This window comes from Zosterops lateralis, assembly GCF_965231275.1.
Source record: "Zosterops lateralis genome assembly, chromosome: 1".
NCBI lineage: Eukaryota > Metazoa > Chordata > Aves > Passeriformes > Zosteropidae > Zosterops > Zosterops lateralis.
The window spans coordinates 136002707-136029158 of record NC_139762.1 but is presented as its reverse complement, the minus strand read 5'-3'; the positions used below and the strand labels follow the sequence as shown (position 1 = coordinate 136029158).

At 38.5% G+C, this 26452-nt stretch overlaps 1 protein-coding gene across 8 annotated transcripts in view; it reads right to left on the bottom strand.

Moving 5' to 3' along the window:
* PTK2 (protein tyrosine kinase 2) overlaps nt 1-26452 on the bottom strand; it is a 190405-nt gene that overhangs the window by 32406 nt on the left and 131547 nt on the right. For 7 of the 8 annotated variants that reach the window (XR_014591267.1, XM_083873480.1, XM_083873477.1 and 4 more), the window contains 6 exons: nt 22927-22957; nt 20403-20455; nt 7166-7222; nt 4620-4717; nt 1805-1889; nt 315-415 (listed from right to left, as the gene is read on the bottom strand). Coding sequence is in view for 7 of the 8 variants with exons in the window: in XM_083873480.1 (XP_083729606.1) it covers nt 315-415; nt 1805-1889; nt 4620-4717; nt 7166-7222; nt 20403-20455; nt 22927-22957 (425 nt within the window). In the remaining variant the exon portion in view is untranslated. Of the gene's footprint in view, nt 1-314; nt 416-1804; nt 1890-4619; nt 4718-5768; nt 5790-7165; nt 7223-10944; nt 10963-12105; nt 12190-20402; nt 20456-22926; nt 22958-26452 lie in introns of all 8 variants that reach the window. The other variant, XM_083873476.1, reaches the window with a different exon arrangement.

Genomic DNA, 26452 nt, shown 5'->3' with positions numbered 1-26452 from the left:
CACTTCTGGAAGGTATGTTTGCAAATGCTGTTTAACTGATTATCACATTATCATCATCTTGACAGAGGTCACGCTCTCACTCCGGAACTGCAATTGAATGCTCTGAAAACTCTGAATCACTCTGGAATGAGGTGATGCAGTTCCCCCAGTGGAGGAGAAGGTCAAAAGCTGCCACTCCTGTTTCTGAGTCCATAACTCTGCAAAGGAGTATGATATCATGCTTGATAGCATGTGTTAGTCTTGTGAAGTGTTTTTTCAGCCTTTTCTGTGAGCTAAAAGAAAGGAGACCAGAGCTGCACGAGGATTTCTCATACCTCTCCAAGCGTACAGAGCTCCATGATTATCCAGACTGGGTTTTCTGTGATAACCCCAATGAGCTTCACAATGTGAGGGTGATCAAACTGACGCATTGTTACTGAAAGGAAATCAAAGAATTCAGTGTGTCACATAAAACCTTTTTCAAAAGTAAACCAGAAAGCTGTTGGTTAAGTATTTAGCCCATGAGCAGAGAATATAATCACAGGACTTCAAACAACTGTTGCAAGCAGTAATGTCTGGTCATTCCATGAGCTGAGGGCAGATGGAAACACTGACTGCTTGAGCTGTGCCGTTCTCCACTCACAAAAATGCAAACTGCCAGTCAGGTCAGGCTCTGCCTCCCAACCATGGAAATGGTCCTGAACATAACCTAAGTTAACAAAATAACCTGTAAAGCCAGTGCACAATCAGTTAATCTGAGCCTTTCTACTTGAAGAGGAGGTAAAAACAGTCTGTGTAATTCAATTACTGGAGAAAACATGTTTGCCAGATTATGATATAGACAAAACATTTATTTAATCATTACATCATTTTATTTTCCATGGAGTTAATTTCAGTATGTTTTATGCAGTGTAACACACGAATCACAAAACCACACAATGTCTTGGGTTGGAAGGGACCATCAAGACCAACCAGCTCCAATCCCCCTGCCTTGGGCAGGGACATTTTCACCTTGCTGGCCCCAAGCCTCATCCATCCTGGTCAGGAACACCTCCAGGGATGGGGCAGCCACAGTTTCACTGGGCAACCTTGTGCCAGGACCTCACCACTCAGCAAAGAATTTATCCGAAAATCTAATTTAACCTGCCTTTTCAGCATTGAAAACTCCACCATCAGCAAACCTCAAAATAGCTTAATATTGCTAATATTAAAATATTAGGAAATAAATGTATTAATTCAGTGAAGTAAGCAACTGTTCTGAGCGAATTTGCAATCTGAACACAAGACAAAGGCAACAGATGGGAATTAGAATGAAAAAGAAGAAGAAGAAATGGCAAAACTATTAAATCAAAATTGAAAAGTACTATTTATGTGTCGATTACAGCAGCATTTCCTAATCTGTCAAATTTGCAGCATAATAAGGCGCATTCAGTGAGCAATTATGTTCTACATTGCCAGGAGACAGCAGCCTACCTTGTGACTGCTGAGTTATTACTGTAAGCAATGGTATTTACTGTTTCAACAGATAGAAATGCAATGGAAAAAATTACATCAATTTACAAAATGTTCCATATTTGGTTCTAAAGCCCTAAAGGAGTCAGACATCACCACTCAGTTTGGAAAATCAGAGAACTCGCATCCAATCATACACATGGGCAATGCAAGGATGTAAAGCAGTTCCCTGGCACATGGAAGAGGGGAAAACAGCACAGTATATATTAATCAAATATTTGCATCAGTGTAAGAAGTTTCTGGCACAGGAGGCCACAGTCTTTGCAAGGAGCAGTTACAAAAGTGATCCCAAAAGAAGTTGTTTAATACTCACAGGCTTCTTGTAAGAATTTTTCTCTAACACTGTCTGAAGTGCAGTTTTTACACGTTTTGATTGCAACAGCCATAGCTGGATTTTCCTGAAAAACATTATTGAGAAACAGCTGAAAAACAACCCACCAAAAACAGCCCACCAAAAGCTGGCCCTTAAAATTCTGGTAAAACTACTCTGGAAAAAGAACTATTAAATGGAACACCTTTAGTTGAGAAATTACATGTTGAATGCTTCAGTGTTAAAATACCATTATAATAAAGATACCCTGCATACAATATTTACATATAATGTCTCTTGGAAATATTTAATCTGTTTGAAACCATGTTAAATTGTGGAAAAAATTATGACAAAAGATGGTAAGTTTAACTGAACACTACTGTAAACTATTCGTTATTGAGGAAGGTAAGCTCTTGACAATATTTAGCAAAAACAGAGGAACAAAAAGAGCTATGTGCCTGAAAACTACACTTGGCTGATACAAGCAACCAACCCAGAAAGCCAAATTAAGGACTTTTTGTGGCTCTTTCAGAGGAAAGACTGGCTGTAATTGTGAACTCAGAGTACAAAGGAAAGTAAACTGAAGATTTTTTTACATTTTATCTTCACAATCAGTTGGATCAAGGCTTTAAAACCAGGTTTAACAGAACCACATCTATTTAAAATCAAATGGACTTTCCCTTCTGATTTCTCATCCTCTGAATACCCGAAAATGAGAAGTTTTTGATGTGTTGAGAGAAGCTGAAGTGTTTTAAAACTGAACTTCTACATTAGGTATGGGCTTGTTCAAGGACCTGTATGTCCTCCTTCCAAGAGGGAAACTGGGAATTATCCATTGTTTAATGGGCACTTTACACATGAACCTTTCCTCCAAATGCTACAGCACTGATGAATACCCTCAAACAATTTTTAAGGCCAGATGAAGATTCAGAGTTATGTTCCATCTCTGCTCATGCTTGGTCTATTTTAAATCTCTTTACAGACAAAAACTATTGGAATTAGAATAGTATTTATATTTTGCAGGCTGGAGTGTCTTATTTTCAAAGTTGCTCACAAAAGAGAACTTCGGGTTGACTTTACAGGAAAATATTGATCTAATCCTTTTCTCACACATCAAATGCCCATAAACCGTCTAAAAAACTGACAGTAAATCATGGTTTTATTCCCTTATGAAACTAGAATTGAACAATCAGCCTGGGGATGAGACCTCTGGATGCCTGCCAGACCCATCCCTCTCTCCCAGTGTTACACATTAAGTTTTTAAAATATCCTTAAACCAACAGAAGCATCAAAAGGAAGAACCTCAGTGTCTGCAACCAGCCAAGATATTTTGAAGAATAAAGGTTGGAAAAGGTCTGATACTGGGGTTTTGTTAATCTTTTGGTTTTGGAGGAGACAAACCAGTGATAATGTATCAGACTGGACACATTTTCTGTACTGAGCAAGAAATGGTATTTAAATGACACTTGGGGATTAATTGCACAGTTAATCAGCCTTTAAAGACAAATCTCCCTGGGCTTGCTTACAGCTAAACAATAGGATCCTGTATCTATAAACCCATTTTCTATTCAGTACCCTACACTTAGAACCTGGCTGTGACCCTTCAGGAATACCCGGGAGAGGTGGATGCTGCACAGTCACTGGAATCAGGACTTTGCAAGTGAAATGAACAGGGATAAATGGCATTTTTGAGTTCAGCTTGGAACTAGCAGAACAAAAGGCAAGGAATATCCCCTCTATTTCTGCACTCAAGCTGAACATATAAAAGGGTACACTACCATGTTATTAGAATTAGTCTTACATTGATTTTAAGATTTCTTCCCAGAATATAAGTTACACTCTGTGACCAGAACATCAAAATTTAATGACAGCACTGTTCTGTTTCACCTTCATATATCCCCGTGCCGTAAATGAAGTAAATTTTTATTAATAAAACAAATCCACAGGTGGTAGTTTAAAAATCTCAACAAAGGATGCCTGAATAAAATCTGTTCTCCAATTCACAAAAAAAGAATGGAGACAGCCAACATTTCTAAACAATATCCATAAGAAAAGGGTCTTTAAATTAGTTTTACAGGGATCTAGATGCATTCACCATGACCCAAGTGAATGAACCATTACTCCTGAGTACTCCTGTTAACTTGGACAGAATTAAATGAAAAATAGGAATCTCTCTCAATGCAAAGTATATCAGATATGCTTTCTAAATAAGGGTATCAGACCAGATTTCAAACTTGTCTGAACTAGAATATTTATCCTTATTTGCTTAAATATTGCACTGAAGATTATTTAATCCACCAAGCCTAGGACCCAAACCAGCTGTTTCTGAAGTTAGAACCAGATTATTGTCCACAACAATTCTTGTATGATCTATCAAAAATTCCAACTGCTTCTAATAACAAACTATTTATTATAAGCCTGAAATTTGCTGAAATTAACTGTTTTTGCAGCTTTGTCTTGCAGTATTACACAAAACTCTGATTTGAAATGAAATCTTAAGTCTCTCCAGAAAATACTAATAAGCACCACCCTAAATTACACAAATCCTGCCAATCTCCCTGGTTTCACTGAGGTCCCTCTTGTGCACTGGGATTTTGCTGGATCAGTGTCCAAGTATTTTGTATTTTATTTCAGTAGAACACAAGAACTTTATTAGCCTTTGTACAGCGAGATTGTCACTGAACCAATTTTTTATTTGTTCTGGAAGACTCAGACCAAGACCTCCAAGGAATACTATTTATTTATTTATTTATTTATTTATTTATTTTTAACCTAGGAAAGTTTTATTGTTAATTTTTGTTTGAGAAGTGAGGCTTACCGGGCTCATGTAAACTCCTTGGTGCACATCTCCAAACTGTCCTTCCCCAATGCAGCGCCCCAGCTCAATCCTCTCCCTCTGAATTTCATAATCTCTGGCTAGAAGAATATAACGCACTTGAAATATTAAGTTTCTGCTGAAGGGCAAGGAAACGATCCACAAAGACACAAAAGTCAAAGTAAGTCACTCAAATGTCTCACATATGAATAACTAAGATTAACATTTGCTGCACACCAACCTATAGAAATGCTGCACACACACAGTGGAGACCTCTCAAACATCTCAGAGGTTTGAACCAAACTTCTGAGAAAAGAACTGTGAGATCTGCATTGCTGAATTAACTACAGTGCACTTATTTCAGTGCAATAAACACAATGAAATCTTTTTGAATCACAGCTGGTGAAGGACAAAGCACAGAGACAGTTTAAGGCAACACCAATGTTGTTACACATCCCTTTGGCTGTTTAAGAGGACTCCACCATGTGCTAGTTTAGATTTTGGAACCATCAAAAAAGCCTGGAGAACTTTTAAAGAGGTAACTGCAAGAAAAAAAAAAATACAGGAACGAGGGCATGGCAAATAAAGACAAAATGGAAGAGTGAAATTTTGAGTGCACTACACCTCTGCTAGTGTGTAACTGAAGTAAAATTGAGATGTTTGGTGGCCTTATGCAATTTTGTTAACGTCACAGTTTTAATAGGCTGAGAATATTACTGATAAAAATGGCTCAGCACTTCAGCAAAACATTTAATCAATTGCAACTGAATGATTTCATTTGCAATTTAATTTCTAGCAGACATGGAAAAATATTTCAGGAATAGCAGAAAAGCATGCACAGTATATGTTTTCAGCTCTATTCGTATTGCTCTGAGAAGAAATTACAAGCAACCAGCTTAGAACTTCATAACCTTGACTTTGATATCATTAACACTACAGAAGTAATGTCATCTAGAGCTGGCTAACAAGGTGATTAATGTCTTTTTCATCTCTTTTTTTTAAGTACTGCATTTTCCTCTTTAAAATCCCAAAGCTAACTGGTTTAACTATAAATAAATAATGTTTATTAAATGAAAGTGAATAGTAAGCTTAAAAATTCCACATCATTCCAAACTGCAAGCATACAGGGATGGGTAAAGGGTCTCCTGTTACCTTCATCTATTCCATAGCTTTCTGCAGTGCAATTAAGAGAAAAATCAAATGCTTACTTAGATAGAGTTTCTTAAAATCAAAATAGGACAAACATTTTTCAACATAAAAAAAAAAAAAGAAGAAGAAATATACTGATGCAATTTAAAGTTTACATTAGCAGAAGTCAGAGGCCCATTCTTGTGATCTTTAATGACTCAGTCCTTTGGGAGCTGAACACTTGAAACCCCTTCAATCCAGCAAAGCACTTAATGAATTTCCCCCCACAGCCCATCTCATGGGTTTTGCATTGAAGCCACGTTCAACTGTTCAGCACATCCAGGGCTGGGCCCACAAGTAATTACTTCCATGAGAATTTAAATAAAAAGTTTTGGGGGGAGGGGGGAATAAATTACACAGAGTTAATCTGTTAACAAAAATAAAGGATAAATTTTATAACAGTATGTTCAGACTCTGAAACTATATTAATAGAATATGTAGTGACTTAACTGCAAGATATTAAAAATGCTCTAATTATTTCTGGAAAACATATATTCTTGCTTTTCAAATACTGATGTTCAAGTATATATATATATGTTTTGCAAAACATATATTCTTGCTTTTCAAAGATTTTGCACAGCAGTGGCAATAATGCTGTGAACACTGAAGTGATCATGAAGCATTCTGCCCCATGGTGAGCTCAGAAATCTATGCAAGTTCATGCTCCATCAGGAGAATGTGGCCCCAGCCCAGCACCATCCTCCCCTCTCACAATGACCAAACCTGATGGTTTGGGCAGGATTCTGCACCAATGGATTGTCTACTTCCAGAGAAATCCTTGGTTGCGCAAATGCAACTGGAATTTCCCAGATGCAGCTTTTAAAATCAAAATATTGGACTTCCACGTTAAATGAATTGGCCTTGACAATTTGGGATTATATCATTATTCAAACAGGCTGCAACACAAAATCCTTGTGGTGGCTACAGCACCACTGTTTTTGCTTCTAAGATGAAGACTCTGCAGAACTTTGAATTTTAATTTTTGTTCCTGCAGTCTTTCATCTTTAACAAAATTGCATGTGGTGGTACAGTTGAGTGTTCCTCTCTCATGGAACTGGAGAGCACCAGGTCTGTCAAACAGCAAGGTGAGATAGAGTCAGACAGCAATCCACAGAGCTTGCCACATTGTTTGCTCTCATCACAGAGATCTTATCCAACCTTTAAGTGTTATGTTCAGCATCACAATCAAAATAAAAATCCGCATTTTGAGACAAAAAAAAATTTCACTGTGAAATCACAGATAGTAGGAAACCAGAACATTTTCTCTGCACATGTATGAAATAAGGCTGAAATATTTCAGTCTCTGCTAAAGCAAGGAAGCTTTTGGATAGGAAAGTTCCCAAGTTAACCATGGCACTTACTTGAGGGCATTGTATAAGTGTCTTCTTCATCTATAATCTCTGCATAGTCATCAGTCTCTGCAAAGGGAGGAATTGAAGAGTTTCGGGAAAAGCAGATGAAAACAATTCTCCAGAACAACATCTCCAATGGATCAAGGCTGATTATGTCCCAAGCCCCAAGTTCAGCATTGCCAGGTCACATTTAATACAGCATGACTAAAACTTGCTCATGCATTAACAAAATTGCTCATTATAATTAACATGGTATGATAATGACCTCAGTGCCATTTGCATTACATCACATTGATGCACTCAACAAAGAAGCAAAGGAAGATGTTTGTATTCAAAAAAGTTCAAGTTTTGCAATTGGGACTCGTCTAAACTGTTGATTTAAAATCTTTTTAACACCAAATTCCATTGCAGCAAAGAGAAAAAATTATGAACTAGTTAAATTGCTTTACCTTCAATAAAGTGTGAGTAACAGTTTGCTATTTTTTCTGTCAAACAGGCAGAAGACACCAATGATGTTCCAGGGCAGCTTCCCCCTACTGTCAGCATGGCCAGATGAGTTATTTACCAATGAATCTTCTAGAGCACTAAGACCTTTTTAAGCCACACTCTCTTCCCCATCTTTCTTACAATTTTTCTTACAATTTTTCTTGTTTAGTGGAAATTCACCACTAGTTTTACTGTCAAGACTCAAGATTTCACGGGCAGATTTTGGAAACAACTTCCCAAAATTTTCAGAAAAATGACAGTGCACTTCCCTCCTCTGTTTAAAACTTGTGACTTTTACATCATCTGTTCTCAAAAGAGTTTGAATGGTATCAAGTCATATCAGAACATCCTTCCCTTGCCCTAAAGAACTTCCTGTGTGTGCAGGTAATTTCCTAAAGGTCAGATCAATTCCTCCAGGGGTTTTAAAGCCACTCCACAACAGTGGGTTCATTTTTTTACTTCAAGGCTGTCAAATTCTACTCACCAACTTTAAACACAAAAAGAGGTTCTCAAAACTGAGTAATTTCCAAACCCACTGTGCAGTTTTTGTGGTTGATTTGAGGTGATCACACACTGGAAAGCCACTGGAAGTCATGATTTCCTCTCCTTTTTCTCCCATCTGCCCTGGAGCATATGGATACACCCCTACAGCTCCCTGGCATCATTTCTAGAGCAATGGCTTGGACTGGGACAAAGTCACAGTGAGTGGGAAGAAGGATGGGATGGTCCCTCAGCTCAGCCCAGCCCTGACACCAAAGCAAGGCTCATCAATATTACACACACAGATAAGCAAGAGGCTCAGTTTGCAGGCAAACTGAATATTCAATGATTAGGAAACTACAGGTTGCCTATAACCTTTATAGTTCAACACACTTCAGGGAGTACGTGTAATTTTATGATCCTAGTTTCTTATTACTTAGATAAAATTAAGGTTGGTTTTTTTTCTTTTGAACTCCTGTAGGAATATGTCAGGTGTTGTAAAAGCAGAATTGGGAAATCCCATGTAATTTTAAATTTTGCTAGGCAATTTCTATTTGGGACATGGCAAAACACCTACTGAAAATGCAATAAATTATAAAAACAGTGCACAATTCTGAACAGGCAGACCACTCCAGAAGCACTTATCTCTTTCTCAGCATTTTATTTTCTTCCCTACATTATAAATAAATGTGTTTTTTGTAAAAACAAGCCTCAATTTGATTTAAAAAATCAGCTTAAAAAAACCCATCCCCAACATGATGGAGATAAATCACTCTGTTGCCTTCTAATATTGTGACAGGATTTTGTTGAAGATATCAGAAGTTCTTAATCTACGTTAGAAAATGATGAAAAACATTGTAAACAAGAAAAAAATTTAAAGTTTGGAAACCAAACTGGTGCCACTTAACTGGTGCCACTTAAAAAGACCCCAAACTTGTCACCACTAGGTTACAGAACAGTGCTTTCAGAATGTGATCAATGGCAGGGCTTGTTCATCTCTCTATTTTAAATTAATGAGTTAATTCATACTAAAAGCATTCTCAGAAGAGCACAGAGTACTTTACATGGTTTTGATACATTGCCCAAAACCATCAGGAAACCAGAAGTGTCTTCATAATCAATCCAAATAAATTAAATGTAAGCAATTAACTACACAAATATTTCTTGTTCCACATTTAACACTCTGGAGAGGAATATATATATATATATATATAAAAATAATTCCTATGTATGTCTGCCATTGTTTCTGGGAATTAGAGGAAAATTCAGTCAAGGCATCAGCACTGATGGGCTCAAAGTGCTCTGGAAACAAGAGAACTGGCCTCCCTCACAGAGGGGCTTGAGATCAGGATTAATCCTAGACTGAGACTGTTATCAAATCTCCCAGAACTGTGTCTGCTAAGAGATATCCCAGGACCCCTGTGGAGCCTAAAGCAAATCTGAGCTGGGCAGGGCTCTCCAGGCGGCTCCACAAAGGAGATGTGTTACAGCACTCTCAGAAGCTGAACGCGTTCAGTGATTCCAGATGTTCTTGGTAAGTCAAGAAAAACTAAGATTTAAGAACAGGGCTCATAATACTGCCCTCCTGCACTTTTTAAACCCAGCACCAACACTTGTTCTGACTCTTGGAGATGGCAAAATGAATGAATGAAAGGTGCTTTCAGGAAAAGGCAGTGATGGTCACACACGTGAATGAGCCAATCTGAGCTTTACTAAATCTGAATGCATTTAGTAAACTGTAGGGAGAAACATCACAGGGTATTAAATCCACAATCCATGACCTTTAGGCACATGTTTGAACTTCCCTTTTTGATAGTTTTTCCCATTTATCAGAGCTTGTAAATTATAAAAGAAGGTAAGTTCCAAGAAAAAGCTATGTAGGGATAGTATCTGAAATACAATTTTAAAATTTATGACAGAAAAAAAAAGTCCTTTTGATGTTTAAGCAAAGAAAGAAAATTGTGTGGTATTATCTTTAACTCATATCTGAAGGAAAGGAGATGAAAAGTTAATACACCCTCTTCGCATTCTATCGAAAGGAAGGTCATAAGAAGTGATCTCTATTTCCTCTTATCACCCTCCTTTGCATATTGCTTTTACGCCCTTTTAGTACATCCTACTTAGAAGAATAAAGATGCATACGCTATCAATAGCAGTAGTTTGATTCTTTCCAACTTCAAATGGAATCCTATAGAAAAATAGCTAAAAATCTGTTAAAAGACCAAACCCCAACTTCTTTTCTGAAGAAAAAAGACTTTAAAAGTCTGCAGAAGTTAAATATTTTGCAGTAAGTTTCAGAGTTTTTAAAAGGAAACCCCAAACATTAAATTCTGTCTTTAAAATTATGAGACTGAATAGCTGAAACCTGGTTAATATTCATGTATTCAATCTGCATTAATCTTGTACAGTTTATTTTAATGCAAGGAGCACTTTGATGCCTTTAAAGCATTACTCAGTAGACTCACTTCTCAGGTGTTACATCCACTAACCAAATTAATGATGATGTTACCATTTCAATCAAACTGGACACTTGCAAACCTCTAAACCTTCTTTGCATCATGCCACAAGTCTCACTGCAAACACATGCACCACCACATCTCTGTGTGTTTGAAATGGGATTTTTCCTTTTCCAATTCCCGTTTAGCAGAAAGCATTAGTTGCACAGCCTGTAAAGTACAGTATTTATCAGCTAATACCCAAAGCAGACCAATTTTTAACACTAAAAGCTGTATAAAATGTATCACTGAAAAGTGCATTAAGTGGTATATGGAGATAAGAGTTGCATATTGCATTCGTAACACACAGACTAGAAAACATATTACCGTCCCCACTAATTTCATCTGCAGATCCAGGTGGCATGCAAGGAGAGAGAGAAAAAAGAGGGGGAGAGAGAGGGGACAGAGAAGGGGGAGGGGAAAATATACTATTAAATTCATGAGTAATCCAAAAGTATTCAGACTGTAGTTATCTTATATACCTGACTCAAGAGAAACCAGAAAAGCAGCAAAATTTAAGACTTCTCACCTAAAACCCAAGGGACAGAGATATGTTCTAAGAAGCTTTTATGATGAAACAGAGTTAATGACTTTCAAACACAAAGGTACACAAAAATTTAATTTGGAACTGGAACTAGTTCTTTTAATGCATTGTTAAGAAAAGTTAATTTCTGGGTTTATTCAATACTTTAAAGCAGTTCTCCTACAGCCAGATGAGTCGGCTCAACTTGACTCTGCACAAACACTGAGGACTTTGGATAAGCAGAGTTGGTGTTGACCCTTCCAGAAGAAATGCACTCCTGAGCTACCACCGCGACATCATTGAGAAATGGAACCATCTAAGTTTTAATGCACTTGTACAAGGCTGAAATTTAAACAAGTGGCAAAGAGAGCAATCCTCCTCTACGGGGAGGATTTCAAACAGACACCGGATTCCACATGTACTGCAGCAGCCCTACTGCACACCAAATCCCACAGCATAAGCTAAGGCAAATATTTTAGACAGTTTTTATAGATAACAGGAAATTCTTCTTACCCCTAATAAAGCCAAACTGGTCTAGATCAGTGCTGGACCAGTATGCAGCCAAAAGCATCGCTGTAGTCCATGTTTAATTCCAAGTGATCTCAGCTGATGCTTATTGTTGCTATTCTGTTTCATCCATAAGCATGCTGTGTCAGGGGTCCAAGAATGAAGTCAAAATATATTTACAAAAAAAAAGATGGCAGACAAGGGCTGCATAACTTTATAAATAAAATAATTTGCTTGTCATTGTAAGATATGATGCTCACAAACACCTTCCCCATAAAAATGGGGACCAGCAAGCTGGTGATGCTGCACGAAAATCCAATTCAGCAGGAGAAAAACGTAACGAAATTATTCTTGGAACTCTGTTTACCTGAGGCTAAAGTAGTTTACAAACAGTAACTGTGTTAGTATATTCAGCTTTTGGATTAATAAGGCAGCCTAGACAAAGAGCAGAGCAGTACCCTTGGGCGGCGACTCATGGGCACAGAAGACGAAAGGCAGAAAGCGTCTAGCTTTCTTTACTTTATGCTGACAGTGATTGACTCCTTTACAAAGAGGCAAGAAAAGGAAAGAGAAAAAAAAAAAACAGGAACAAATTATTTGGAAATAAAAGAAAAGAGAGTGAAGAGAACATCTACAACAAACAAACATAAAAGTAAAGGTTTGCATTACAATTCCATACACCCAAATGAAAATACAAATGTCTCTGAAACTCTAAAGCATTTGTGGTTCAAATTTTCCTTCAGATTTTTTTCTACAGTAATTCATATTTCAGTTTTTAGAAGTCAGATTATGCCAGCTATGTTCACCATTCATTAATAACACAAAGGACATTGTCTATCCCAGAAGCGCAACCTGTTTTTCCAAGTTTATCTTTTAAATTCTGTCAGACTTGTGTGACAGATATATTCCAGCTTAAGTTATAGTCACCAGAATTAAACATGTATGTACTGACTCTCCTTAAAACAACACAAAACAAGTATTTCACACAGCAGGGTTACACAGAACAAGGGAAAACATGGTTTCCCCATCTCCTGAAATGCAGCACTGATAGATTTTATCATCTCAAATCTGCCACCAGAGTCTTTTTCCCCAGTGCAGACCTGCCCTGCCAATGGATCTTCCAGCTCTGCAAGGATCTCTGGGTGAACAGCCCATGGCACCCTCACTGCCCCATTTCCCAGTCACCTCACTGCATTTTTTAGCAGAATGTTTATCAGGAGTGCTAATGAGGACAAGGGAAATTTTGGAGTAGGAAAAAACACACAGAAGCCACAGGAGGTGAGAAAGAAGGACACAAGATGACACTCGGCACCTGAGGATACCTGCTCCTTGTATTTCTCTTGTTACCTGTTTGCTCCTCTCTGCTGTCCCCTTTTCCCTCTCTCCAAGGAAATGTGAGAAGTGGTTTAAAAAGCCAATCAAATAAAAAACCTGCATCTTGCTGCTGGCAGCTCTTCACAGTCAAAACCCAGGAGTGAGGTCCAGCCACCCAGAGTTACACAGGCTGGGGATGCAGGTTTTAAAAGAGAAGCCCAGACACACAGCAGCAGCTACTGGGACAGTCAGTGGTGGGAGGAGTGCAGGAAGGGTAGAAAAGGAGAATTACATTTCAATGAAAGTAACTTCTACAATTAACAAAAACTACCATCATAAAAACTGCTGAGTGACTGAGCAAACAGGAATCATTAATCTAGTAGGAAAATGCACACATCAGAGAGAAAGACAGAACATTAATCAGAAATGCTAAATCATCGATGCTAAAACTAAAAAAGGTGCAAGGAGAGGGCAAAATTCTTGACTAAGTCAGTGTATCAGTATTTCCATGTCTTGCTTTTAGACAACTTAAAGGGGAACACTCTGAGTTCTCCCCGTTGATACTCCCAAAGGACTTCTCTTGCTAACACCACATGACAGACAACTTTCAGCACTGTCATTCTAGCACAAACCTCAGATAACACTCCTGAAAAGCTTGACATAGTATGAAAGCAAAGGAAAAAACACTGCAGGTGGTTTAAGTGACTACTGCAAAGGTGTTGACATGAGAATGAGGGAACTCGACACTCTGAACTGTAACAGAAGAACAGGTATAGAGTCACTGCAGGCCACACAAGCCATCCAAAAGGGAAGAGATGCTCCAACTCCTGACCTGCCTGCTCAGGCTACAGAGTTAATTTAAGCCTGAAGCCCTGAAATGCTGCTCATCCTCACACTGATAGGTGGGTGGCAGAAGCTGCTGAAACCTGACCAAACCTATTTCCAATGAAGGGCACATTGCAAAGGTAAAGGTGTTTTTAATTCCTCATGTGCCTATCCTGATGTGATGTGATGGTCCAACTCTTCCCTTGCATTTCAAACTCTGCCTTTATGATTTGCTGTCTGAAGTTTGCTTAACTGTTCTGCCACTCTAAATGGAAGATATTTTGTCTTAAACTTATCACATCTCCAAGTCTAGCTACAAAAGGAAGTTGATTCTAATAAACTGATTTTAAATTTTAAAAAACAGAAGTTCTAACACTTCCCCAGGAGTCTAGAGAATACCTTAACAAAATAATACAACTTAGAAGGATTTCCAGCACTCTATAGCAGCTTCCAGCCAGGATATCACTGGTGCTCAAGAATGCTGCTGAAAACTGCAAGGGACTTCTTTATTTATTTAGTTCCTCTATTCAGCATTCACTAAAATTATTGGGAAAAAAAATAAAATTAAAAATAAGGAAAAAGTCACATTTTGTGCATTAGCTACTTTAGAAAGAAAGAGACCAGGCTTTTGCTGCCCTTTTTTTACAACACAGTTACTACAGGAACTCCTTGTATGAGCAGATACGAAATATTGGAAGCAGAAACTGATAATATCCCATTTTACTCTGGTTGTACATTCTCGAACCAGCCTGAGGAAAAACCCTGAAAAAAACCCAAACCTGTAGAAAGAATAAATCTATTGATTTCTGAGCTTTTGAACTCAAATGAACGCTTTGGGGTTGGCACACCAAATCTGTTTCTACATAAACAACAAATCCCCAAACCTGCACCGAGTATTTCTCCAGTCATACTGTTACTATTTGCATGGCAGAAGTGTCTGCTCAAATCCAATGAGAGGCTCACAAAGGAGGAGCACAGGAGAGTAAAAAGTCCTTAAGCAGCATCACAGGCTGATGGAATCGATGCAGGAACTTCCGGGACACTGATATGGAAACATCTCTCTAGACTGCCACCAGAATTCATTCTGGTCTTTTTACGCATGAAAAGAAGCCTTTTAGTCAGTCAGGCTGAAATAGGAAAAGATAACAGCACCAGTCTATTCAGCTGTGATGGAATGTGAAATACTGCAATTTATTAGCATTAAGGGCATTTTCAACTATATTACCTCATTAATCAGTGAAATAGCTAGGTGCATGAAGAAGCAACTCCCTCCTCCATGAACCTGGAGACAAATGACTTGTTCAAGGTTTGTAAAATTAATCTGCAGTAAACTTTAAGCTTGAATGTCTCCCTGTGCTGGGACCATATGGCAGAGCTACAGCTCTAACAAAGTCTTTATATTCCTCAAATTACTTAACAATTACTTAATTTGAATTTATAACTATGTGATTTATGGCAAGACTCTTTCTTTTCAGAAGGGAGCTGTGGAGTACAACACAGCTGAGCTATGACACAGTCCTAAGTGCTCAAGATACAATTTTTCATCTAAAAATTTACTTACACTTCTCAGCTTTCTCTTTTTGAAATGTCTTGACAAAATGGACATTAATAAACTGCCAATTTTTCAACGTCAAGCAAAAGCTACCTTTTTCCCTACCAACTAACTCAAAAGGAGCTAAGAAAAACAAATCCTACACAAGAAACTTTTTCAGACTTGGGCACAGGGCAGACTTTCATGTGGAGCGCAGGAATCGTGCCACAGAGCCTGCACTGTGCTCTGCAAGCAGAAGTGTTTCAATAAAATTGAATTTGTCTTTCCATCCTGCTCACAGCTTTGCTGTGAGGACAGGATAGACAGGTCCTTTCACATGACAACATCTCCTTCATTCTGATCACTTTGAAGTGGTCTGACACTGACATCAAGTGAATAGATTGATTATTTTTTTTCCTCTCCTGTTTGTTGTGTTTTCACATTAGGCTTCTGCTCTATAGGAAAACTCCTCAAAGTCTCTTTCACTCACAAACTATACAATGAGGTTTTTTTCTCTCCATGATAAAATCTCAGATCAGCTCCTAAGCAGCACCTTATAGAAGAACTCCCATTTCACTGCCACGATCAGGAGTTAATCACAGTGATTAAAGCCTAACAATATTATGTTATAAATTTGTGATTTAAAAGCAGAATCTGGAAACTTGCTGAGAAGCCCCTCTTTCAGGATACTAAAATCCTTTAGCTCCAAGAGATCTAATCTTCCACGGGGAATGTGACTGAATATATCTAAACCATGGGATAGAGAGGCAATGGCACAACCAGAATGATTAGAAACTCCTGCCATCATTTCATGATGCACTTAGAGCTGCACCCTTTTGAGTTTAAAATGCTGCTTGTGTTACTGACACCAGCTGGGGAACAGGATAACAAACCAGTTTCTCTTTAATATGCTTATTTCCCTCTTAAAGGTTTGTGTCCTGGGGTTTGCTACTCAGGTGCCTTGAACACTTTGCTCTATCAGCTGAAACAGAGATCGTATTTTCAGAGATCTTTTAATTTCCTTCATCAAATAAGCTTTTACTAAAACTGCAAAACCAGCACCTGCTTTAACCCTGTGGGACATCCTAAAATCCCCCTCAGACACATCCCTTGTGCTGGCTACTGCAGGACAGCTCATCTTCACCTTCCTGTCATCTTCCCACAAAAATATGGTTTTACAGCAGTACCTCAAGATCCAAATGCCAGGAGGGACTGCTTGGAATCACAGGAGCCTTTGGGTTGAAAAAGACCTTTAAGATCATCGAGCCCAACCATTAACCCGCACTGCCAAGAACTTGCCAAGGCTTGTTCAACACTCTGCCTGCTCAGTGCTCACTGAAACACACAGGCCTGAAATGTTATATTCTGTGGCACTGCATGGAAAGTAGCATTTGAGCTAGGATAAAAAAATTCTCCAGGGCAAAGGAGGCATGGAGATTAACCAAGGGATGCAAAAGCATATTTATTCTTCTTAGTCATATTTACACAAGCAAAGAAGGGGCAGAAGAAACCAAAGAACTCTGTGTCAGACGGAATTTATGTAAAAAGGGAGCAAGTAGTACAGCTACTGCTGTACTGATTTCATTTTATGAAAAACTTTGTGTAATATATAATTGACCAGATAAGTTATTATTTTTGGAAGTATGTGTATCTGGAAATATAAGATCACCCTACCAAAGGTGATGTTTGCTATTTAAAAAGAAACTGCTGGCCAAAGTTCTTTTAGACTACAGCAGAGCATTTTAGTAAGGTGTCTCCAAGCCAAACAGTGGAAATATAGTCAATAAAATTAGAGTTGACTGGAGTGCTGCTTCTTACACATTTGATATACTATTTGCACAGAGCAAATAATTTACCTTGCCATTTCCTGAGTGTACACTCTTGGCTAAGTACAAATAACTCTTTTTTCATGCAGATGCAGAGGAAGAAGGAGGTAAAAGCTGCTATTACCTATTAGCTAAAACATTCATTGTTTCTGGTGAATCACAGCAACTTCAGCCAAAACAGAGAATGAACACCAAAGAAATCTAAAATTCAACTAATTTAATTTAGATTATTCATAGTTGTTTACAATCTTATAGGTATGTGTTGAAGTTTAAAATTACTGTGCCTTTTAAAAGGAGGGGAATCTGGCAGGCATCTTAGTTGCACACACAAAGACAGTGTCCACTGCAAGGAACAGAGAATTTGAGGAATCAAGGCAGACAACACTAGAAGAAACAGAAGCAGCAAAAGGTGTGCGGTGAAACCTGGTTCAGTGACACACAAACTCCAGACCCAGCAATTTGCTGCTTTGGATTACCAAAACCAACTTCATCCCTCACTAGTTTGAAAAGGCCTTTTTTTAGAGGACAAAAAGAAAAATCAGAAGTATTTACAAACCTCCTATCTTTATGTGCTTTGGAATATTGGAGCACTTGGAATAGACTAAGTTTTCACTTCACTAGACCAGAAATATTCCAAGGTATGTTAATAAAAATTTCAAAAAGACAAGGTGTCTTTCATTAACAGGTTCCTTTTTAAACCTGCAGAGCTTCAAACAAACACTTGAACTTTCAAATCACCAAATTATATTTCACACTGGGTTTGGATATTGCTGGTTTATCTCAGTTTTGGTGGGGAATTCACTGTGACACTTCCCTTTTGAGCTAAGCATGTTAATACTATTAATATATCTGACTTAATTTTTTTTTTGCTCAATCTCTGTTTTAGATTTTTGCTACTTATCTTTAGCATCAGGAGAGGTCTAAACAAAGGGGAGCAATGCCAATGAAATCAAACAGCAGCGTTAATTTATGATTTAAACCATCAAAGATGTGGAGCAGTTAAAGATGTCATTGAGCTACAAAAGCTCATCTAATCTGAAACCTTTGGCTCTGAGCCACTGCAATGCCGGCAGAGAAAAGCTCCTGTTCTGCACCCCACAGCTGACTCTGCCCTGCCCTGCCTGCTGTCAGGCTCTGCTGACCTGGGACTGGGCTGAGCTGAGCACCGTGTTCAGCTGGTGCCTTCCTTATTCCATCCACATTGATGGGAGTGTTCCCTCTGACAGCAGGAGTGACTTCTGCACATCTACATCAAGTATCACTTCATTTATAGCCAACTGATTCCTCTGGGGATTCAAGAGATTCTTACAGAAAGCAGCTCCTGAGAATAACTCCTGTCATGTGGGTTCATCTCAGCAATCTGCCTCTGGTTTAAATTTAATACCATGACATACTCAGTGCATTTCAAATAACTTTGGGGGGAAAAAAACACAACAACAAAAAAACCAAAACAACAAAATCAAAAAGTATTTATGTGTTCTGGGTCATTATATGACAAGAAGAACAAACCCTTGAGACCGAATATTAAATGACTTGGCTTAAACCATTCCAGCATTATGTCAGCATTTCCAGTGGTCTGTAACATGGTATAAAAACAAGCATTAAGCACCAACAGTTTTATTGTGGAAATATATAAAACATTCCTACACTACAAGAATAATACCTAGTTGGTTTTGATTTTGGCAAGAATGAGGATGATATTTTCTGGTTTAATTTAATTTTATTGCCACCTTTTGCAGTTCAGTGCCCCTGGCATTCACCTGAACAACCAGCTCATCCACTTGCATGTGATGCCCTCAATGCCAGAGCTAGGGGTATTACAACTAACTTCCTACATTAATTTCAATATAGTACATTTAAAAAATAGCATTTGTGTTCAAAAACACCGAAGAACTTCAGCAGAAGATACCTAAATTTGCAAGGTCAGAGACACGGCAAGAAAGGATCATAAAATCAGCATTTGTTTGTTGTTTTTATTATTAAAAGTATTATCAGCATTCTCAGAAAAAACTGAAGGAGTGAAAATTTGAGCCTTTTTTTCCCTGAAGATTAGCCTTTTAGCCTTTTTGAGGGTGAGTGGAATAATTAAAAAGCACAGCACTAATAATTTCAGAAATTTTCCCTTTTTTAACAGGTAAGATCAGGCACACAGGTAAGAATCAAAAGAGAACATGCTGACCATGCTTCATGCTTATCTACCTGCTCTACCATGCTTGCTTGCCAGGCACTGAAGGAAGAAGAGCTGCTACTTGACTCAGAGGCCACAGTAACTGGTCAAGCTCTATTACCCCACTGCAGCTTTATCCTCATTTTACCTCAGATCCACTCACCTCTTTTCTTGCAGAAGAGTTTATTTGGGCTTCCTAAGCCAAGCAGTGAAACTCAACCACCTTTTACAAGTGGGGAAGGGTGGGGAAAGGAATCTGAGAAGTAGGAAAGTAATCAAATGCCTATGCATCTTTCCTCCTTATTGTATGAAATATGTTGGGTTTTGAGTATTTGCCACTAAGTGCTCACATAAATGTTAAAGTGGGGCTGAAGCCTCCCAATAAGTCAGGGGTGGGAAATCCACTTGGCTCCTCAAGTTTGGAACCAAATACCAGCAACCTACTGGAACAGATCATAATATACATACATTTTTGCATTAAAATCTCCTTAATAAATATTATGTTTACTGACTTAGAAATACATTTTCTAGTAAGACACTACTAAGAATCAATCCTTCAAAATTATTTAAGATTCTGTAACAGGAACATAAATTCTCTTAAGCACAAAAACTTTAAGAACTCCGTGTTAACTTAGAGAATTCTTATAAGCCTATAAAGAACAGAAACAACATGTATTACCTCACATACCCATCCTTCAATTAACTTGTCATTTTCAATAGCAAAAAATTAAATGCTTTTATTTAAACAGCTACAGAAAAAACAGTTACTAAGTTTCTCCTTTCTGTAAAGCAACGATTAATTGCCTATTTCCCCTTTTCAAAGCTGCTCCCTCACAATTAGCACATACTCAGGTAATTTCAGTTCTAGACATTCTACTTCATCACAAAGTTAGGCGGAAATTCTGACAAGCAGCCTGGCTTTGCAGTAACTGCACAGCTGTGGCTGTTGCAGGAAAGTTTCTCTTTAGAAACTGCAGCCCAGCCCCAGTTTGGGGCAGTCAGTAGCCCTGGAGCAGCAGTGAGTGGAAAAGCTGCCTGCACATCTGCCAGCTCCAGAAATAAACTCAGGTCCTGGCTTTGGGGGAGCCTTACCTGACACAGAGACTGTGTGAGACCTCACTCCTTGCTTCTCATTGTTGGCCAGCCTGGAAAACAGAAGTTGGAAGCGCTGAATGCTGTACATTCTTCACAAACACTGGGAATTCATCCCAACAGGCACCTACTGGAATTAGCAGGGCTGAGCCACCTCCCCGGCCACAGGATGAGCAGGGGAGAGAAGGCAGAGAGGAATCTACCACTTCATCCCATCTGGGGGAGCCAGAGTGGGCTTTAATGAGCACAACGACCCACAGAAACCTAGTGAGTTTGAAGGAAAACACAAAACCTAAACTGTGCACACTTTTAAGGTGTGTGTAACCTGACTATGCTTATACTTTCTGTGTGATCTGTGGGAAATGGAGCATGAATTGAGTTTCTGTCTGTAAAAAGACTTATCCTGTACTACTTTGAATTAATTTACATGTCAAACACAGGAAACCAATGGCATTTAAATGTAGTTATTTGTAAATGTTCACTGTGGTATGTATATGTTACATATTCATCATGTATAAATGTATGGCCCATTATATATGTAAATGTTCATTATGTATATATTTTATATTGTTCATTATGTATAAATGTATTGCTCATAACATAATGAACACTTACATGTGATGTATATATTATATTACATTATATTATATAAATGTTCATAAGGATCAGCAATTCTAACAAATACTCAACTTTTCATCCCTTACATACATAACCACAATTTTAATGGTCAAGACAGCACTGCACTTTATGCCTTCAGAAATCAGGAATTTCAGCTGGCAAAGGCAAACCTTCCCAGATGCAAGATGCTGTTGGCTGGCAGTTTTGTGTATTTGATAAAAGCTCTGTTGCCAGACTTGGAACACATGTGGTGCCCTTGTTAAACAGACTCAAGTGAACTTAGTTTTGGTAAACTGCCTCAAAAATGAGAAGCTTCTCTTTTGAACCTTATTTTATCCCAGAAATCCTTACAAATAAAAAAGGGTTAAGCTTTACTTAATTAGAATGTTATTCTGTGTTTCTCATTTGTGTCTATTTAAGTAAAAAGAAATTTTCCTGTTTCATGAGTGCACACTAAAGTTTACCGATTTTACTCCTTCCAGCCTCAACTTTTCTTCCCTGAATTTCACCTTTTCTCTTTCGACAGCATGAGAAAGCTGCCTGGCAGTGAGGGCTGCAGCAGAACCTGTGCGTAACCACTAATTCAGGAACAAATTGTATTCCATACTCCATCCAGCAGTTAAGAAAGTAATAAAAATAGTTCTGGACTCCTTCCAGAAGTAAAGGAAGAAACAGAATGAGGTGATTGGGTCAAAGCAGGCACAGCTCGTGTCCCAAAATAAAAAGGAGGAGGTAAAACACCATCAAGCACTAAATGTCATTGGGTCTTTCAGCAGTTACCTTGTGCCACTGGACAGGGGTGGCACTGTCTGACACAGCTCAAGGAGGATACTGCTGATGTGGGACTCTGAAGTGGGTCTGGATGTGGCCACTGAGAACACTCAAGATTACAAAAAAAAGAAAAAAAAAAACAAACCCAAAAAGTGTCTTGCTTTAAAGACTGAAATTTAGGAGGCCACAACAAGGAAAGATGCCCATGGAAAGATGAGACAACCACGACAACCTCCAGAGAGGATGGAGACCCAGCCTCTGACACCAGGGGAGCAGAGAATCATCAGGAACAATTAAAGGCCTGCCTGCATTACAGACCAGCAACTCCAACAACACAAGGAATAGTCTAAATCAGAAATTTATTTTTTACCTTAAAGTTTAGGAAGAAGAAAAATGCAGAGAGGTATCTTAGCACACTTTGTAAGAATTTTTAGATGCAGATAACTTGTCTCAAGGCACCTTTAATAAAGTATCACCATAAAACCAAACAGGGGGAAAAAATGCATCTCTGTTTGCCTGACACAGCATATTTTCTAGGCCTCCACAATTATTACTGGAGAACAGTTCCTTTTATATTTAAGACAATAAAGAGGTATTTACTATGTAATATTAACATTTAAATTAATAACTGCAATTCTTTATTACACTGAACCTTGATCCAAACTTCAACTGGCCCATTAAGGAAGTTTTATTAAGAAAAGGTGATGTGACAGATTTATGATAGCAGCAAAAGTGTGTTTTCTGTATTTCACATAAGCCAGGAAGGGGACAACTAGGAAAAGGCAGACCACAGACTGAAACCACAATTCACAAACTGTTTAGCACCACTCCTATAATTAAATTTACTCATGGATTCAAAAGAAAGAGCCTGAATCCCAGTCAAGTCTTTTCCAAAACATCCTGCTTTTGTTATTGTCAAATATGATGGATGCATTATGCCCTTTTATTGTCAGATTTTTCTTTCTGCTATCTTGGTAGTTCAAAACTATCGTGAGCTTTTTAGGGCCTACCTGTTATTTGTCCTGGAATCCAAAAGCAACAATAAAAATTAGGCACATGAAAGAAATTCCAAAAGCATCACTATTTTTCAAGACTTTTTTTTGTAATATATAAGAAAAGAAAGAACAAAACTTACTTTGGTATTGATGGTAAAGCTCTTTCACCTTCTGTGTGAACAAGAAGAAAACAGGATTAAAGCTTTTGCAGGTTTTCAAAGAACCTCTCTCAAAGTGAAATATACACATGCCTGAAACAATAAGCATCACAATCTCTCAGGGAAACTGAAGTGACTCAAAATAATGTTCTACACATAGAGAAAGAGCAGCATATCAACAACTCCTTCTACCCACTGATACAGACCTTTAGGCAAACTCTCATCTGAAGAAACAACATACGCAGAATATAAAAGCTCTTTTTTATTCTTAACAAATAACTCCAATAAATCACTTGCAGAAGGTGTGACACTATCTCATCTCCCTGGTAAGAAATGCTTTTCTTTTATCTCCAAGATGTCCTAAGTGCTAACATAAAAATAAAACAACTGAATCCAACTTGGATTTTCAAGTAAGACAACTGGAATAAATCATTAAAGCATATATTATCATATTGATTTCACACTGCCTTGAGACTATACAATAATAATGTTTTGTGCCAGAGAGTAAGTCAGCTTTTTGTACCCTATACTCAAATCTTTGCGAGTCTTTCTTTGAAAATGGTAATGTGTGTAAAAGCTTGGATGTACATATTCAAGGGGGTATTTTTCCTATTGGATTTGATAAAACCCTTGGGAAAGTTACTAAACCTTTAGCAAAACACCTTTTCAGTAGATTGGAGTATGCAGGGAAAGAGAGAAGATGGGTCATAAAGTGTGTTTCACTCTCCAGATCAATGTAGCTTTGATGAAGTGACCTGAGAGAATGGCCACACTTGCAGAAAATGGTGATGTGAACACTGTTTAACAAAATCATGTAAATTCTCATTTGTTTTTCTCCAGGAACTATAGATGTAAAAACACTCTCATCTTTGTGTATTAAGGGGCTGGGCAGAGAAATGCCTTGTACCCAAAAGCCACACTCAACATGGCAAAATACAATATTTTAGGTTATTTTTTTCTGCTGTCTACAGGTAGAAAAGCATCATTTGTCTCAGCAACATCAGTCTGTTTTAATCTGTCTGATGGAGGGTGTTGAAAAGGAAGTTGCAGAAAATAAAGGAAACCAGAAGCTGCAATTCCAAAGCCCTGGAGCAGCTCAGCAAGATGACAAGAGCAAACACCTGGAACTGGGGGGCAGAGCAAGGACAGTAAGATTAAATAAGCAGGTGGGAGATATAGGTACTGTGATAGGATAAATTTTATCTTTTGGGAAGGAAACAGAAGGCAAGGATCCTCAGAGATAGTGTGGAGAAAGACATATGAGACCAGTGGTGTGGAGGTGCAGCCTGGCAGTAAAAGACTGGGGGACAGGTACCCAAGAAAGAGAATGTAATGGGCATGAGAGGTGCAACCTGGATGAAACTGGGCAAAAGAAACCAAGCTTGAAGGAACAGGCACAAGAGTCTTGCCCACTGCTATGCTGGCCTCCCCAGGGCTGTAAAGAGCACTCAAAAGAACCTTAATTTTTACATGACACCTACACAGCTGTCAGCATTGGTTGTGAAATCACCTTGGGTTCTGGTTTACACCAATTTATGCTGCTACTGCTGCTTGTTCCAACACTGCTCTTACACTTGGCAATGGATTTAAGGCTTAAATGGGGCTGATTAATCACACATGTTACTGGTGGAACACAGAGTCCTCCTCTGTGTTAAAAGAACTTCACTAAATTGCACATTTAACCTTTTCGTTCTGTATTTTTAAATCAAGGTAATGGATGCACAATTAATAAGCAGCTATTCAAAATAATTCTCCTTGCTCTTTAATATGTAGCTCCATTGCATGTTAACAGCACACTACTCAAACTGTGTTCTAAAGATGGAATTTTCATTTCCCCTAGGGCTTCTTTTTGGTAGATATCATATTTGGGGACTTCAGAAAGATCAGTGAATGATTTCATTAGATTTGATAGGAATGATTTCACAACACTTGCAGGGCCACAATGCTTAATATGTTCAAGGTACTGAGCTCAGATGAGATCTGACTGTTTTTCCCTCCTCCAACCTCCTAAGAAAGTGAGAAATACCACAGGTGGCAACTGCTAGTGTGTGCTCAAGTCAACTACTATCTATCAAAGAGGATCTAAAGGAGATAAAGAAAGAATCTGACTTTCCACTGTGGTATAAAATTTCATTAAAGAAGAGAATCTCATTCTGGTCCCACAAGCCTTCATTCCACTTTTTGAACAGCTTCCTATCAGTGCAAAGTGCAAAGCAAGGGTCGTAATAAAACATAATCATAACAAAACAAAATCTTGATTCCACTGTAATAGCAAATCCTTTCTCAGATTTGTGAGATAGGGAGAATGTGAATAGAAGCAGTTTTACACAGTAAGTTGAGTAGTAGTATGATGCAGTCAATGAGTTCAAAGAAGAAAAGAAGCCAAGGAAAGGTGAAGGAATTGAAGGGAAAGTGAAGGAAAGGTGAGAAGAATTGAAGCAATCTGGAAAACTGTGAGGAAAAGATGGGGATAGACAAAGAAAAGCAGAGACTCTGACCCAAGCTAAAGGAGTGTTTGCTTCCAGATCCACTGGAAAATCAAGCAGCACACATGGGTCCACCATACCCAAAACTGTTACACCTGATCATACCCCTTTTCACTGTCCTCTGCTGAATTCCACAGGAATCCACTGGCTTTGTGCTCATTTCCATCAGAGCAAAAGATCTGGACCCTTGTTCTCTGGGCTCATGGGGCTGGGAGATGTGGACAAGGCAGCTGAGCCCTGGGAAGAAGGAAGGAGCACCCAGAGCTGCCTGGAAGCTGCAGCCTGGTGCCTGCAGGGACAACACACCCCATCTGTCTGCTGGAGACATGTGTCAAGTGCAGGGCTGTAAATGGACAGGGGAAGCTGGAAAAGCAAGTAGATGTTAAAAAAAAAGAAAATAAAAAGTTATCCAGGCATAAAAAAACCCTCATACACTATTAAGTAGGACCAGAGATGCAGAAGGGCTGTAGTACTAGGGGTTTGGAACCTGATGATTTTTAAAGGTATCAGCAAATCTGAATTATTCTGTGACTCTTCCAGGATTCTATGCCTTCTCTATCACTGGATATAATAAAAGAAAAATATAATCTGCATGGAATTCCTGATCTTGCAGACGCCTACATGTTCTCTGGATACAAACTGCTCACTTCAGGCACTGGTGCCCAAGCTGGTGCTCATCCTTTTACAGTTTATATCCCAAATAAAATACCAAATATTCATTAGTACCCCTGCAGGTCTGAAGTCAAAATTTCTTACTAACAGCATCCCAGTTAAGGCATATGTTGTTTTTCACAAGTTGAAACCCACAATATTTTTGCCCAATTCTATATTCTTCTAAAGAAATGGGATATCATGGCTGTACTGGAGTTTCCACTGGTATGTCCAGGTGTTTCCACTCTGAGCAGAGCTCCATGTTGGACACAACAGAACTCAGGCAGTTGCAGTGGTCCCAGCCAGGCTGGGGCTGCCAGGGGAAATGTAAATTGTCCTCACCTGACTGAAATTACTATTAAAGCAAAATC